The 17,622-nt window shown below is 44.4% G+C and overlaps 1 protein-coding gene across 1 annotated transcript in view; it reads left to right on the forward strand.

The window, feature by feature from the left end:
- The window catches only part of LOC140387313 (transducin-like enhancer protein 3-B), a 101,387-nt gene extending 87,608 nt beyond the window's left edge, over nucleotides 1-13,779 (forward strand). The window contains exons 17-19 of the mRNA XM_072470242.1: nucleotides 1,218-1,368; nucleotides 4,492-4,568; nucleotides 12,650-13,779. Of these exons, the coding sequence (XP_072326343.1) occupies nucleotides 1,218-1,368; nucleotides 4,492-4,568; nucleotides 12,650-12,757 (336 nt within the window). The 3' untranslated portion in view covers nucleotides 12,758-13,779. The remainder of the gene's footprint in view (nucleotides 1-1,217; nucleotides 1,369-4,491; nucleotides 4,569-12,649) is intronic.
- Nucleotides 13,780-17,622: the final 3,843 nt, after the last annotated feature.

Here is a 17,622-nt window from a genome sequence, read left to right on the forward strand (position 1 = left end):
TCCAAAAATCAAGCCATCTAGGCTTGCATCAAGCAGACTTTGGGAACAGGTCACATGACCCCCTTCAAACGGTTCCAGCCTTGGAAACCTTTTGCCCTCAAATGTACTGACCGAACTGCAGAACATTAGAAGTGCTGCAGGAGAAGTAGATTCTCATATCAGACATGCATGCACATTCACCTTTCTCACACGCACAAACTCTCTCATTTTGTTCCAAGATTAAGAAACTCTCAAGACAAGTCAATCTGCCAGGATTGCCCTCTCTTTCGCGCGCCCCCTCTCTTTCGCGCGCCCCCTCTCTTTCGCGCGCCCCCTCTCTTTCGCGCGCCCCCTCTCTTTCGCGCGCCCCCTCTCTTTCGCGCGCCCCCTCTCTTTCGCGCGCCCCCTCTCTTTCGCGCGCCCCCTCTCTTTCGCGCGCCCCCTCTCTTTCGCGCGCCCCCTCTCTTTCGCGCGCCCCCTCTCTTTCGCGCGCGCCCTCTCTTTCGCGCGCGCCCTCTCTTTCGCGCGCGCCCTCTCTTTCGCGCGCGCCCTCTCTTTCGCGCGCCCCCTCTCTTTCGCGCGCCCCCTCTCTTTCGCGCGCCCCCTCTCTTTCGCGCGCCCCCTCTCTTTCGCGCGCCCCCTCTCTTTCGCGCGCCCCCTCTCTTTCGCGCGCTCTCTTGCTGCCTTAATGCATCTTATTCATTTGCCTAAACTCACCATGTGACGGCAAGTTACAGATTCTCACCACTCTCTCTCTGGATAAGAAGCTTTTCTGTTTTCCCTATTGAATCTTCATATTTATAAGCACTACATTTGGACTCCCTTTCCAAGTGGAAGCATTTTCGTTGTTTACCATTCGGTATCTTAAAGACCACTATCAGGCCGCACTTAAACCTCCCAAGAGCCCGAGTCTGTTCAGCTTTCTTCTGGATAAGTATATCCTCCCAGTTCTGGTATCATCCGTGTGAACGTTTTTTTCCCACCTTCACCAATGGTTTTATTGTTGTATAATATGGAGACGAGAAAGATCTCCAAGTGTGGCTCAAGCAAAGTTCTCTATAAGTTTAACATAACTCCTCTACTTTTTAATCCAGTCCCTATAGAAATGAGCCCAATTGATTTGAGTTGCATTTTCTTTTCTTTTTTTAAATGCCTTATTAACCATCCACGTCCCAAAAATTTCAGGCCTCCACAGGTCCTAGCCATCACTGAATTTATTGTCTTTTCTTCCTGTACAGATCTTCTCTCTAGGTTATTGCCCCACTGGCGAGTGGCTAGCAGTGGGTATGGAAAGCAGCAATGTGGAGGTGCTACACCACACCAAGCCTGACAAATATCAGCTTCACTTGCATGAGAGCTGTGTCCTGTCGCTTAAATTTGCATACTGTGGTAAGTAGAATGTTTGAATTATTTCCAGGGTGTGGTGATTTTTACTGCTACCCACTGAATTCCAGGCTGCATTTGAGAGGATAAATCTTAGATCTAGCATTGCGTCATGACGCAGGGTAATTAGTAATGACGTAGTAAAATATCCACTGGGAAATAGTGATCATAATACAATTAATTCCATATTAAGTTTGTGACATACTCCAACCGCAAACAAAAATCTTAAACTTAAAGCCAATTACATGGTATATGGGTGGGGGTGGCTATGGTGGGTTGGGGTAAATATATTGAAAGATATGTTGATGTCCTTACTTAGAATGTTAAGGATAGTATTCGGTTAGAAGAAGAGAATTATAATGTTGCAAAAGTTATTAGTAAGAACTGAGGATTGGGAATGTTTCAAAACCAACCTAGCAAAGGGACACAAAAAAGGGAAAATATGGAACTCGAGCGTAAGTAGTCAAGAATATAAAAAGAATTTGCAAGAATATTTGTAAGTATATAAAGAGAAAGAGAGCAACTAAAGTTATTGGTACATTAGAAACAGACAGATTCTGTCTAAGGGAATGAGAAAATGGCACAGACATTGAACAAGTATTTTATTCATCTTCGTAGAAGACACAAGTTACATAACCAGAAATAAAGCGTAATCTAGGGGCTAAAAAGTGAGGAAATTAAGGTAATTAATATCAGCAAAGGAGGGATTAAAATCGCCAGGAACTGATGGCCTGTGATCAGAGTTGGCTGCAAGTGGATGCCCGAACTTTGATTTTTCAAACTTCCCTAGATTTTAGAACAGCTGATCACAAATCAGCAAATGTAACACCGCTTTTCAGGGGAGGGGGGTAGGGGGAACAGAAAGGCGGGAACTACAAACCAGTTAGTCGTGCATTAGTCATTGGGAAAGTGCTGGAATCTTAACGAGATGCACTTAGAAAAGCATAAGAGGCTGGTTTAGCACAGTGGGCTAAACAGCTGGCTTGTAATGCAGAACAATGCCAGCAGCGCGGGTTCAATTCCCGTACCGGCCTCCCCGAACAGGCGCCGGAATGTGGTGACTCGGGGCTTTTCACAGTAACTTCATTGAAGCCTACTTGTGACAATAAGCAATTATTATTATATTATTATTATAATATTGGTTAGAACCAGTCAACATGGTTTTACAAAAGGGAACTTGAGTTTGACAGATTTATTAGATATTTTTGATGAATGTAACTAAGGGTAGATAGGGGGAAACAGCCTATGTAGTATACTTAAATTTCTCAAAAAAAAGCATTCAGTAAGTTTCCATACAACAGTTTGGACGACCTTGATGTTAAGATCACTAATACTTGATGGTGGAGGAATAATACAGCAGCTTGTATTTTACCTTCAGCAAGTTTATTCTTCATACGGCTCAGTCGAGTTACAAGCTCTTATGGTCTTTCCCCCCGCCGGCGCCCATTTATACTAGTTTGGATGTTGGGCCAATGATCATCACCCATCTTTAATGATGCCGTTAGCATAAAAATGTAATTGCCAAAGCAAGCACAGTGGAGCAATGGTTAGCACTGCTGCCTCGCGGCGCTGAGGACCCGGGTTCGATCCTCGCCCTGGGTCACTGTCCGTGTGTGGACACGGACATTCTCCCCGTGTCTGCGTGGGTCTCACCCCCACAACCCAAAGCTGTGCAGGGTAGGTGGATTGGCCACGCTAAATTGCCCCTTAATTGGAAAAAATGATTTGGGTGTACTCCATTTTAAAAAAAATATATATATAATTGCCAAAGCATGCACTTGCTGATTCTTTTGAGTGTGGTGGTTGGTGTCTAGAGGGGACACCTAAATATAAAGAGGTTAAGTGAGTGGGCAACAAGATTGCAGACTTGAGTAAATGAGCGGAAATTATTCACTTTGGCCATAAGAATAGAAAAGCGGAATATTTTTTACAAGGTGTGAAACTTGTAAATCTTGTTCAGAGTGATTGAGGTGTACTGGTACAAGAAACACAAAGTTAGCATGCGTGTACAGCAAGGAATTAAGAAAGCAAGCGGCACGTTGATCTTCACTGCAAAGGGATTGGAATAAAGCAGCATTATAATTGTACAGGGTGTTGATGAGACCACATCTGGAGCGCTGGGTGCAGTTCTGGTTTCCATATTAAAGGAAGGTTATACTTGAATTGGAGGCCATGCATCGCAGGTTCACTAGATTGGTCCCTGGGATGAGGTGGGGCTGTCCTGGGTTGAGAGGCTTGAGTACATTGGGTCCAATATCTCCAGAGTTTAGAAGAGGTGATCTCATTAAAGGCACTCGGGATTATAAACGGATTTGGTAGGGCAGGTACTGAGTGTTTGTTTGTTTCCCTGGCTGAGGAATCTAGAACAAGAGGACACAGTTTCGGGAGGAAGGGCCAATCATTTAGAACATAGTGTGGAAGGATGCCATTCGGCCCATCGAGTCTGCACCGACCCACATTAAGCCCTCACTTCCACCCAATCCCCGTAACCCAATAACCCCTCCTAACCTTTTTGGACACGAAGGGCAATTTAGCATGGCCAATCCACCTAACCTGCACGTCTTTGGACTGTGGGAGGAAACCCACGCAGACGCGGGGAGAACGTGCAGACTCCGCACAGACAGTGACCCAGCGGGGAATCGAACCTGGGACCCTGGCGCTGTGAAGTCACAGTGCTATCCACTTGCGCTACCGTGCTGCCCCAGGAGCAAGATGAGGAGAAATCTCTCCACTCTGGGTTGCGAACCTTTGTAATTCTCTCCCTCTCTGGTTGTGGAAGCTCTGCCATTAAAATATATTCAAGACCAGTCAGACTATGGGCCTAGTGCTGGGAAATAGGATTAGAATAGTTAGACGGTTGTTTTTGACCGGCATAGACACAACGGGCCAGAGGGTCTTTTCTGTGCTGTGTGACTCTATGACTTTTGGTTTCTCGAAAAAGACTGTTGTTCGATCACCCCTCGGCTGTTTCTATGTTTAAAAAAAGCCCCAGCCTGTTGAGTCTTTTCTGATGGGTATAAACCAATTTGATTCAAATGGGGCAAGTAATTTATTTAAATAAGAGAATAAGATTTTGATAACGTGTATCCTTTTAACAAAAAAAATAACGGCATGTTCTGTTATTTCTAGGTAAGTGGTTCGTCAGTACTGGCAAAGATAACCTACTCAATGCCTGGAGAACGCCCTATGGTGCCAGTATATTCCAGGTAAGAGGAGGCTCCTCTTAGTGTGTCAGCCAAGGATTTTTCACATTTCCTTCATTGTCTTGTTTCGCTTCTCAACAAACAAATTTGGGGCAGCACGGTAGCATTGTGGATAGCACAATTGCTTCACAGCTCCAGGGTCCGAGGTTCGATTCCGGTTGGGTCACTGTCTGTGCGGAGTCTGCACATTCTCCCCGTGTGTGCGTGGGTTTCCTCCGGGTGCTCCGGTTTCCTCCCACAGTCCAAAGATGTGCAGGTTAGGTGGATTGGCCATGATAAATTGCCCTTAGTGTCCAAAATTGCCCTTAGTGTTGGGTGGGGTGACTGGGATATGGGGATAGGGTGGACCTTGGGTAGGGTGCTCTTTCCAAGAGCCGGTGCAGACTCGATGGGCCGAATGGCCTCCTTCTGCACTGTAAATTCCATGATCTATGAAATGAGCCTTCGTAATTCTTCCTTTATTTTAAAACAAAAAGGATAACTTGCCCAAGGACACGCATGGTCCCACTCCCAACTGTTCCCACGCACTCCCCACACTCCCCGTGCTGAATGAGCTCATCGTACCCAGAGGAGAAATTGGGATTGTGGAACTGGCCGCAGTGCCGTTTGGGGTTATTCCCGGAGGCTTCATCGCATGACCATCTGCCTTCAACCACCCCGCCTTCACTCACCTGTCATTGGCTGCCTGACGCACCCCACATTCCCACAGCCAATTAGAAAGAACAGATTTTTGTGTTGGCTCATTGTATGATTCTAGTCTTCTGACACCAGCTCACTAGTTTCAAAACTAGTGATCAAAAGTTTACAAAGACAATGTTTGAAAGTGTCATGTGAAAGTGAGTGCCTTTAAGAAATGGGTGTGTATATACATACCTGTGGTGAGAGTACCTTTGGGAAATGGATGTCTTTTACTGCAGTGATGTCAGAGTGGGTGGAGCTGGGCTGTCTGTCAGCTTTTTACTTTTGTTTTAGGCTGTTTGCTGCAGGGTGTGTTTTAGTTTCGTTTTCAGTGTTGGAGCTGAAGCCAGACAGAGCAGGTGTACCGTTGATCTCTCTGCCATGAAAAGACTATCTCTTGATCATTTGGTGAAATTCAGAATTATAAATGTTCTCAGTAGTGAATGTAAACCTAATGTGCTTCTGGTAAAAGGTGTTTTAAGTCTTATGGATGTTGAAAGGGAAGCTTTAAGAATTCATTAGTTTTGTATTCTTTGGGGGTTGTATTTGAATTAATGGTTGCTAAGATGTTCACTGTTCTAAAAGGTTAACTTGAGTTCATAGAATTGTTTTGCTTCAAAAACACTTTTCCATTTCTGCTGTACCACACCGGAGAGTGGGCCGTGTGTTCCCCATATCACAATCTATTAAAAGTTGTGGATCAGGTGAACCCCATGATACACTTTGGGGTTCTCTAAACCCTGGCCCATAACAACTTGGGGGCTCGAGGGGGATAAAAGTCTATCTATTGGATTGGCTTAGTAAACTTAAAGACAGTGAGCATGTTGTGGTTGCTCTTCAGGCGTGGTATTCTAGTTTAAGTAGGGAGTGTGTTGTGGACAATGGCTCTTTCAGAGGCTCTGAAGTTATTGGGGGTGGAGACGGTCACACGCAGTACCTTACGGACAGAGACTAAAAGCAGTCTGTTAGATTTGGCAAAAACATTGCAGTTAACATTATCTGACAAAATGCGAAAAGATGAGGTAATTATGGCGGTGGCTAAGCATTTAAAGTTGCCTGAGATACAGTTTGACTCATTGGAAATGGCAAAAATTCAGTTACAAATTAAACAAATGGAACATGAGAAAGAATTAAAGCAGCTTGAATACGAAAGAGGTAGAGAGGAAAGAGAAAGGGAGATACAGATCAGGGAAAAGATAAAGGGAGAGAGTTTGAACTTCAGAAAATGGCCATGAAACATGACAGTCAGTTAAAATTGGCAGGCATAAAGGGAAACGTACAGTTGGATGATAGTGATGAGGATAGTGAGAAAGAGCGTCATAGTCGAAGACTTGGTGGGAATCTATTTAAATATGTCCAAGCATTGCCAAGGTTTGACGAGAAGGAAGTGGAAGCCTTTTTCATTTCATTTGAGAAGGTAGCTAAACAAATGAAATGGCCACAGGACATGTGGGTGTTACTGATTCAAACAAAGCTGGTAGGTAGGGCTAGTGGAGTGTTTGCATCACTACCGGAGGAGGTATATGAGATATGAGGAGGTGAAAAAATCCATCTTGGGTGCATATGAACTAGTGCCTGAAGCTTACAGACAAAGGTTTAGAAATTTAAGGAAAGAATTTGGTCAAACTTAGATGGAGTTTGAAAGGCTCAAACAGAGTAATTTTGATGGGTGGATAAGGGCTTTCAAAATAGACCAAACGTATGAAGCTCTCAGAGAAATTATACTTTTCGAGGAGTTTAAAAATTCAATTCCTGATGTAGTGAGAATTCATGTGGAAGAGCAGAGGTTAAAACTGCGAGATTAGCAGCAGAAAGGGCAGATGATTATGAATTAGTTCATAAATTAAAGTTTGGTTTCCGACATCAGTTTCAGCCTGTGAAGGATAGAAACTGGGGACATGAGAAATACTCAAGTGGTAAAGGTAAAGGTGATCTGATGGGAGACAATAAGGAGAGTGTACCTCAGATTAAAAATGAAATCTAGGACGGTGGAAAAGAAATGAAAAGTTTCAAATGCTTTCACTGTAATAAACTATCCCACGTAAAGTCACAGTGTTGGTGGTTGAAGAAAAGCACTGGGAAGGCTGATGTGGTAAAACAGGATAAGATAGTGGGGTTTGTTAAAGTGATAAAGGAAAGCCCAAGTGATGCGAAGGAGGTGCAAAAGATTGTACAGCCTGATCAAGAGATGATTGATAAGAAGGTGCCAGATCTCTTTAAAGAATTTACTTGTGTGGGTAAAGTTTACTCATGTGTATCAGGAGGAGCAGGTAAAGAAATCACAATTTTAAGAGATACGGGAGCTAGTCAATCTTTAATGGTAAGAGATGAGGAGTTATGTAGTTTGGGAAGAATGTTGCCAGAAAAGGTGGTAATATGTGGAATTCAGGGTGAGAGGAGTAGTGTTCCATTATACAAGGTAAGGTTGGAAAGTCCAGTGAAGAGTGGTGAAGTGGTAGGAGTAATAGAGAAACTATCTTGTCCAGCAATACAGTTTATCTTGGGTAATGATATAGCTGGATCGCAGGTGGGAGTGATGCCTACAGTGGTTGATAAGCCAGTGCAAAATCAGACAACTGAAGTGTTGAAGGACGAATATCCTGGGATTTTTCCAGATTGTGTAGTAACAGTCACAGGTTAAGACAAGAGGAGAAATCAAAGAGTGAAGTTGAAGTGCAATTATCAGAAACTATTTTTGATCAGATGGTTGAAAAAGAACAAGAACAGGTGGAGGATGAGGCGGATATTTTTAGTTCAGGAAAATTGGCAGAGTTACAACAAAAAGATAGAGAAATAAAACGGATGCAGAAAACATACACGGAAGAGGAACCTGAGCGTATACCAGAGTGTTATTACCGTAAAAGTAAGGTCTTGATGAGAAAATGGAGACCTTTACATATGCAGGCGGATGAAAAGTGGGCAGAAGTTCATCAAGTAGTATTGCCGGTAGGCTATAGAAAGGAGGTGTTGTGAGTTGCACATGAGGTACCAGTGGGAGGTCATTTGGGAATAAGGAAAACTCAAGCTAAAATCCAAAAACATTTTTATTGGCCTGGACGACATAAAGATGTAGTTAAATTTTGTCAATCATGTCACACATGTCAAGTGATAGGGAAACCTCAAGCAGTGATAAAACCAGCACCCTTAATACCCATTCCAGCATTTGAGGAACCTTTTACAAGGTTCCTAATTGATTGTGTAGGACCGCTTCCTAAAACGAAAAGTGGGAATCAATATCTTTTGACGGTAATGGATGTGTCTACTAGTTTTCCAGAGGCCATTCCAGTATGTAATATTACAGCTAAAAAGATTGTGAAGGAATTACTTAAATTCTTTACGAGATATGGACTACCCACAGAAATACAATCGGATCAAGGATCAAATTTTACCTCTAGGTTATTCAAAGAAGTTATGGATAGCTTAGGAATAAAACAATTTAAATCAACTGCGTACCATCCAGAATCGCAGGGAGCATTAGAAAGGTGGCATCAGACATTAAAGACAATGTTGAGGGCGTATTGTCAAGACTATCCAGAGGATTGGAATAAAGGAATTCCATTCATACTGTTTGCAACTAGGGATGCACCAAATTTAGTCCTTTTGAACTAATTTTTGGTCATGAGGTAAGAGGACCACTTAAATTGATCAAAGAAAAATTGGTGGGTGAGAAATCAGAACTTTATTGGATTACGTATCAAATTTTAGGGAACGATTAAATAGAGCAGGCGAATTGGCTAGACAACACTTAAAAGTTGCACAAAATGTGATGAAACGGGTAGCGGACAAGAAATCCAAAGTTCGTAGTTTTGCCAGTGGAGATAAAGTTTTAGTATTGTTACCAATGGTAGGTGAACCTTTAAAAGCTAGGTTTTGTGAACCTTGTCAGATTGAAAGGAAATTAAGTGAGGTGAATTATGTGGTAAAACACCAGATAGAAGGAAGACTCACCGAGTGTGTCATGTGATTATGCATAAAAGGTACTTTGAAAGGGAAGGAGAGAAAAAGGAGGAGGTTTTAATGATTCTAACTCGAAGTGACGAACCAAATCCAGATGATTGTGAATTTGACATAGCTCAAATTAAATTGGAAAATTAGGATATTCTTACAAATTTGGATGAATTGTTAAGTTACCTTCCAGTGGAAAAACGAACTGACCTGAAAGAGTTATTGATGTCACATGGGCAAATTTGTGGAGATAAATTGGGAAGTACTAAATGGCTATACATGATGTAGATGTGGGAAATGCTGTTCCAATCAAACAACATCCATATAGACTTAACCCTTTAAAATTGGCACAGGTAAACAAAGAGATTGAGAGTATGCTTAAAAATGGCATAATTGAAGTGGGTTGCAGCCAATGGAGCTCACCCATAGTGATGGTACCAAAACCAGAAGGTACCCAACGGTTGTGTGTGGACTATAGAAAGGTTAATGCAGTTACATGAAAGGACTCTTATCCTATCCCACGTTTGGAGGATTGCATTGAGAAAGTGGGACAAAGTGGGACAATCAGCTTTTATTTCCAAACTAGATTTACTTAAAGGTTACTTTTATCCGAAAGAGCGAAGGAGATTTCAGCTTTTGTGACTCCAGATGGTATATGCCAATTCAAAGTTATGCCATTTGGCATGAAAAACGCCCCAGCCACATTTTAACGATTACCTAACAACGTTGTTTCCGGATTACCCAATTGTGCGGTACACATCGACGATCTGGTAATTTTCAGCCAGACATGGAAATAACATTTAAAACATCTGATGGAGTAATTCGGTCGACTTCAGGAGGCGGGTTTGGTGATAAACCTAGACAAAAGTGAATTTGGAAAAGCCTAAGTCACTTTCCTTGAGTTTTCGATACCCTCGAGACGAAGGGAAATAAAGCGATTTCTTGGCATTAGTGGATTTGATCGAACATTTGTGCAAAATATTTGTAGCGTGGTGGTTCCACTGATGGACTTGCTGAAGAAACGTCAAAAATTTCAGTGGACAGCAGAGGTTCAACATGCATTTGGCTGCCTGAAAGCTGTGATAACCAATGCTCCTGTGTTGGAGAATTACAAGGGACTCTGTGATCAGATTGAACTGAAGTATTTGACTTTAAAGAGAAATTCCGAGGTGTAGAGAAATGGATGGATCGTGCAGAGACCTTCTTGTTCAAGGAGACTGTCAAGCGAGAAGGATTTCAGTTGGAGGAAGAAGAACAAAAATTGACTATATTATTCTACCTGTTTGCGTGTGGGGTTTTTTTTTAAACAAAAGTAGATTTACTGTGTGCATTTCTTAAAGGAAAGTGAAAAATGAAACCATCTTGAAGTTGATAGTTTATTTTTTTTTCTTGGGAGGGGGGCGGGGGGGTTAGTGTCATGTAAGAGTACCTTTGAGAAATGGGTGTTTATAAATGGGTGTGTATATAAATATCTGTAGTGAGAGTACCTTTGGGAACTGGGTGTTTATTACTGCAGTGATGTCAGAGTTGGTGGAGCTGGGCTGTCTGTCAGCTTTTTACTTTCATTTTGGGCTGTTTGCTGCAGTGTGTGTTTAGTTTTGTTTTCAGTGTTGGAGCTGAAGCCAGAAAGAGCAGGTGTACTGTTGATCTCTGTGCCATGAAAAGACTATCTCTTGATCATTTGGTGAATTCAGAATAATAAATGTTCTCAGTAGTGAATGTAAACCTAATGTGCTTCTGGTAAAAGGTGTTTTACGTCTTATGGATGTTAAAAGGAAAGCTTTAAGAATTACTTAGTGTTGTATTCTTTGGGGGTTGTATTTGAATGAATGGTTGCTAAGATGTTCACTGTTTTAAAAAGGTTAACTTGAGTTCATAGAATAAACATTGTTTTGCTTTTAAAAATACTTTTCCATTTCTGCTGTACCACACCTGTAGAGTGGGCCGTGTGCTCCCCAGACCACAATCTATTAAAAGTTGTGGGTCAGGTGAACCCCATGATACACTTTGGGGTTCTCTAAACCCTGGCCTATAACAAAAGGTACACCTGCTTATTTGCCCATTAGTTTATATCCTAGAGCTGAATTTTCCAATCCTGGATGCTCCAGGCCAAATATAATTACTGAATTCATGATGGTGCAGAAGGAGGACGGCATGTGGCGCAGTGGATAGCACTGGGACTGCGGCGCTGAGGACCCGGGTTTGAATCAGGGCTTTGGGTCACTGTCCGTGTGGAGTTTGCACATTCTCGTCATGTCCACGTGGGTTTCACCCCCACAAGCAAAGATGTGCAGGTTAGGTGGATTGGCCATGTTAAATTGCCCTTTAATTAGAAAAAATAAAATAATGGTGCAGAAGGATACCATTCAGCCCATCGAGTCTGAGCCTGGACTAGTCCTGCTCTTGATCAAACAACGGCCATTCCTGATGGAAATCATAGAAATTGCAGTGCAGAAGGAGGCCATTCGGCCCATCGGGTCTGCACCGGCCTTTGGAAAGAGCACCCTACGGCTCCACCCAATCCCCGTAACCCCACCTAACCTTTTGGAAACTTAGGGGCAATGCAATCCTCCAAACGTGGGATAGGATAAGAGTCCTTTCTCGTAACTGCATTAATCTTTCTATAGTCCACACACAACCGTTGGGTACCGTCTGGTTTTGGTACCACCCACACAGACACGGGGAGAAAGTTAAAACCAGAGGCCGGAATTGAACCTGGGACCTTGGAGCTGTGAGGCAGCAGTGCTAACCCCCGTGCCGCTCATGATCACCGCACCTCAGGCGAGAGGCAAGGTTGAGAAGGTGGGGTCCTCATGAATGACCTGAGCCGGTACGGGGATTGAACCCGCGTTTTTGGCCTCACTCTGCGGCACCAACTAGCTGCCTAGCCAAGTGAGCTAAACTGACCCCTTTTGAAGTGTTCATCTGATGCCGTCGGCAGTTAAATAGCCTGTTGATATTCCCCGACTGGTGGTCTCACACACAAAGTGTGCCTTTTCCTGAAACTACGATTCATTTGGAGAGAGTTTCAGGGAAAGGCTTACAGTCAACCAGCGTTTGGACAAGAAGCAGCGAACCCTTCTGGCCAAACTGCATTGTACCAACGCTGCCTTAATAATAATAATCGCTTATTGTCACAAGTAGGCTTCAATGAAGTTACTCTGAAAAGCCCCTAGTCACCACATTCTGGCGCCTGTTCGGGGAGGCCAGTATGGGAATTGAACTCGCGCTGCTGGCCTTGTTCTGCATTTCAAGCCAGCTGTTTAGCCCACTGTGCTAAACCCACCTTTGCCAAAAGAATGGTGCCTATGTCCTCCTCTGCCCTGTGAAAAGGGTGCTAAGTACAAGGGTTGTTATCTTGATATGAGGAGGAAACATTTTGACATTTAAAATATAAAGGAATAATATCATTTTATTTCTTGAATGCTTCTAAAAACCCGTTTTCTCTTCTCCCCTTCTAGTCAAAGGAATCATCGTCTGTTTTAAGTTGTGATATCTCCGCAGATGACAAGTACATTGTCACAGGATCGGGCGACAAGAAAGCAACAGTCTACGAAGTCATCTACTGAAGACAGCAGGACTATGGTGGCACTCTAGACTGCAGGATTCGGGGACAGATTTGCTCTGGTTCAAAATGACAGCTTTTTAAAAAAAAAAAAAAAATGCGACGGAGCGTTTTTGGCATTGCAGTCCAGCATAACGAGGACTAGTTTACAATAGATTGTCTTGCCTGGGACGTGCAGGACTGGAGCTGCCTTTCGAGCTCTGAAGAAAGCTTGCGGTGGCCTATTTGAATCTGGAGAGAGAGATTTTGAGGTTCACGATTTCTCCCAAGGCCTGGGAGTTGAAGACTTTTTTTTTTCTCCTTCATTTAACCTGTGTCAGTAAGCCTGTTGAGCACAGAGCTGCCCCTGCCGATGGAACACGGTGGTGTCTGCGAGCGAGACGCTTTTTGAACCTGGGAATGGAGCGGTGCTTCACCTGTTAAGGGCGTGTTAGATGTACTGTAAATATGTGGTGACAGCGGGAGAATTCCGCCGCCTGACCCTGGGGGTATGTCGGGGTACATTCTGGGTGCTCGAGTCACTGGGACACCGGCATGTCATGGCACCAGCTTCTCGGGTAACCCTCGAGGCTTGAATACTTTCACGGGTGGAAGAGAAACTAAAAAAGGAAAAGGTGGTTCGGACGAGTATGTCGCTGAAATCAGAAGAGAATTTGCTCGTTTGGAAACTAATGGACTGTGAAAAAGAATGGGTTAGGGGGAGGTGGGAGGGAGAAGGGGGCGACGTTAATAAAAGTACAGGTTCCTACCGACGGCCATCAAACCCTCAAGTGTCCACTTTTGATTCAAGTGCATCGTCGTTGAACTGCACCCCTCCTCCTCCCCCTTTCCTCTTCCCTCCCTCCCTCCTTCTCTCCCTCCTGGGAGCGGCAGAAGAGCGAAGGAAATGAACATAATGCAATGTTGGTGTCACAGCTCAGGGAATCTGCGGAATAGATTTGAGTCTTTTTTTTTTTTTTGTTCAATTTGCCTCCCGAATAAAAACAAAAAAAACGAGGAAAAATTCTTTGAAACTACTGATAAGAATCCGGACTTTTCCGAAGTGATTTCTTTTTATAAAAGTCTGCCAACAGGTATCAACCCCCCCCCCCAACTCTACCGTGGGTTTTTCTGCTTCAAGCAACACTGGCGAGAGTCCATTTTAGTCTGGTCTGTATATGTTTAAATTCCAGGTCACCAGTGGTGCAGTGCAGTATTACTGCAAACAAGGGTCTGTTTATTCTTACTAGTTTATTTTTACTTTTTAATCATTTGGACGGCAAAAGTCAAGTACTGAAGGATAGCATCTTGCAAAATTGCGTGAGCGTGTCTATCAGTGTGCGCGAGCCTGTGTGTATGTGCGCGTGAGCCTGTCTGTGTGTGTGTGTGTGCGCGCGCAGGCGGGAGAGTGTCTGTCTGTCTGTGTGTGTGCGCGAGCGTGTCTGTCTGTGTGCGCGCGCACGAGCGTGTCTGTCCGTCTGTCTGTGTGTGTGCGCGCGCAGGCGGGAGAGTGTCTGTCTGTGTGTGTGCACGAGCGTGTCTGTCTGGCTCTGTGCGCGCGCACGAGCGTGTCTGTCCGTCTGTGTGTGTGTGTGCGCAAGCCTGTCTGTGTGTGCGAGCCTGCCTAACTCTGCACGCAGCATCTGTCTGGGTGCGCGCGGATTTTCCTTTCCCATATTTGAACACGATGGCTATATTTTCTGTATGTTTGATTTGACTTGGAAAACACTGTTCCAAAGAGCAATGGTGGTTGCTTCCGAGTATTGCAGGCAGAGGGTTGGCTGGATCTGACGGTTCGCATGTGGTGTGCCTCTGAATTCGGAACCCACCCCTCTCCCTCTGATTTGGGGATGAGGTTCAGGAGAGTTGAAGAACTTTCTGCTTTTGCTTCACTCGTCCTTTGCATTGTTCTTTTTTCCTCTTCCAATTTGACATCTATGAACATGCTGCGAGTCGCTGCGAGTCACTCCCAATGACTTGAGTGCAAGCTGCATTGGGCTCAATGCTGGCCATAGAAGTGTCGGAGTTTCTATGAAAATTGGACCGTTTGGAGCACCTCAATGTGGTTCAAGTCCTTTCGCCATCTGCATCCTATAACTGGTGACCCTGAGTCACGAACATTGCTCAAGAACCCAGTTAGTTTAAATGCGTTCCTGGTTTCTGTGGGCTAACCTTGACACTGATTCATTTAACTCTAGTTTTCTTGGTGTAATGAACAATTGATATCATGTTAATTAACCCCCTCCCACCCAACCCCAAGATAAAATCACTGGCAGAACTTGTTTTGGATTAACGTCTTTTTCCCCAAATGCTTGTGTCAAAGTTGTTTATTTTTTTTTCTAAATAAACACAAAACTCAGCAGAAATGTACATAACGTGGAAATGCTGGTGACGGAGTCATTCAGAAACCACTTGGCTAGTCGGTGAAGTGTTTAAGTTGAAATCATCACCGGAGTATGTAGCAACTTAACTTTGTGATTTCAGAAGATGATGTACAGTTGTTAATAATTAATAAAAAAAATTTTAAAAAATTTAAATCTATATAATGGGGAACCTTGATAGGTTCCCAGAGACGTTTTGTAGAATTGAAACGGGTGTGGTTCCTGTCGGCGCTTCCGTCCCAGACATGGGACCGAGCATGTTCAGGCACGGTGCCTCATCACTCCAGTTCAAAGATGCGCTTTGCTGCTCAAAATGATGTTCGTCACAACGTTACTGCCACCCCTCACATTTTACCCGGCAGACAATTCATTGCCGTTAAGGCACAGTTAATATTGGGCAGTATCTAGTCCCAGCGTTGCTAACTCTGGATGCATTCCATGATCTGCCACCAGCAGGCAATCCATTGGGAGGCGGGTTCCGGTAGCACAGTGGTTAGCACTGTTGCTTCACAGCGCCCAGGTTCAATTCCCGTCTTGGGTCACTGTCTGTGCGGAGTCTGCACGTTCTCCCCGTGTCTGCGTGGGTTTCCTCCCACAATTCCCGAAAGACGTGCTTGTTAGGTGAATTGGACATTCTGAATTCTCCCTCCGTGTACACAAACAGGCGCCGTAGTGTGGCGACTAGGGGCTTTCCACAGTAACTTCATTCCAGTGTTAGTGTAAGCCTACTTGTGGCAATTAAGGTACTGGGGCTCCACTAGGAGATGGGTCTGGGTACAGGGGCTCCAGAGAGAGGTGCAGGACCTCCCGTGGGGGCTCTGTTTGATTACAGGGGATCAGACAGTTGCGATACTCTACAGGAAGGCTGTTCCCCATTAGCTGCCGGTGAAAGACAGGTTAAGGTTTTGGGAAAATGAGGCAAGGGATGATTACCCAGCGAGCTAATGACCTGCAACTTGCCTGAGAGGGTGATGAAAGCGGAGACGTCTGACTTCCAAAAGGGCGGTGGGAATGGCTGGATAGCTGTACTGAGAGCAGGCATGTAGTTGGTGTCCCAAATAGCCATCTCCTGTGCCATAACAAATAGATGGTATTGCCCAATGACCATGCAGGAAAACCTTGTAATGGTTCACTGAGAGCCCCAAGCCTGTCTTGTCAATATACTTTAGTGGGGTGTCACATTTTTCAATACCGTTGTGCACCCCATGTCTCAACACTTTTGTACATCCACTGCAGGAAACCTAAACTCAAAGCAGAGTCGGTGGTTTAACATGTGCAGATTAGGATCTAACACCAGCAAGGTAACAACCATTTTCAAGCTGAAATATAAAGGAATAGACTCATATTGCCCTTTATGACCATGAGGTCTCCGAGTACCTCGGGACTGTTGTGATGCGGCAAATGCAGCAGCCAGTTTGTGCACAGCAAGATGCCACAAGCAGAAATGTGATGGAGGCCAGTCAATCTGTTGCCGGTGCTGGTTGGGAATATTTCCCAGGACACTGGCCTTGGAAAGGGTCCAGAGGAGGTTCGCAAGACTGATCCCTGGAATGAAGGGCTTGTTGTACGAGGAACAGTTGAGGACTGAGTCTGTACTTGTTGGAGTTTAGAAGGACGAGGGGCGATCTTATTGAAACTTACTGGACACTGCGAGGCCTGGATAGAGTGGATGTGGAGAGGATGTTTCCACTGGTAGGAGAGACTAGAACCAGAGGACACAGCTTCAGGTTGAAGGGACGATCCTTTAAAACAGAGATGAGGAGGAATTTCTTCAGCCAGAGGGTGGTGAATCTGTGGAACTCTTTGCCGCAGAAGGCTGTGGAGGCCAAATCACAGTGTCTTTAAGACAGAGATAGGTAGGTTCTTGATTAATAAGGGGATCGGGGGTTATGGGGAGAAGGCAGGAGAATGAGCATGAGAAATGCATCAGCCGTGATTGAATGGCGCAGCAGAATTAAGCCATTCGGCCCAATGTCTTCTGGATGAAATTCCTCTGCGACAAAATGCTATCATGGGATCTTTTTGCTACGAGTGGGAGGTTTCATTCCTGATTTTCACCACTCAGGTGGCGCTTCCCACAGCCCTCCAATGCTTGAATACCTGCAATAACCCACCCCCACCCCCCTCACACGCGTACACAAACCTTTCAATTTCATCCTCTTTTTAAGATCTTTCCAACACCGCCACCTCTGAACAAGACAGCTGTGCTAATATCTCCAGGGGCTGGTTTAGCACACTGGTCTAAATTGCTGGCTTTTAAAGCAGGCCAGCAGCACGGTTCAATTCCCGCACCAGCCTCCCCGAACAGGCGCCGGAATGTGGCGACTAGGGGCTTTTCACAGTAACTTCATTTGAAGCCTACTTGTGACAATAAGCGATTTTCATTTCATTTCATTTAATCTCACACTGACATTCAGACCGTTTTGTTCGACGATGCTGCTGTGAAGCTTGGAATGTTCGTTACATTAAAGGCACTATAAAAATGCAAGTTTTATCCAAGGACATTTTA

This window comes from Scyliorhinus torazame, chromosome 12, assembly GCF_047496885.1.
Source record: "Scyliorhinus torazame isolate Kashiwa2021f chromosome 12, sScyTor2.1, whole genome shotgun sequence".
NCBI lineage: Eukaryota > Metazoa > Chordata > Chondrichthyes > Carcharhiniformes > Scyliorhinidae > Scyliorhinus > Scyliorhinus torazame.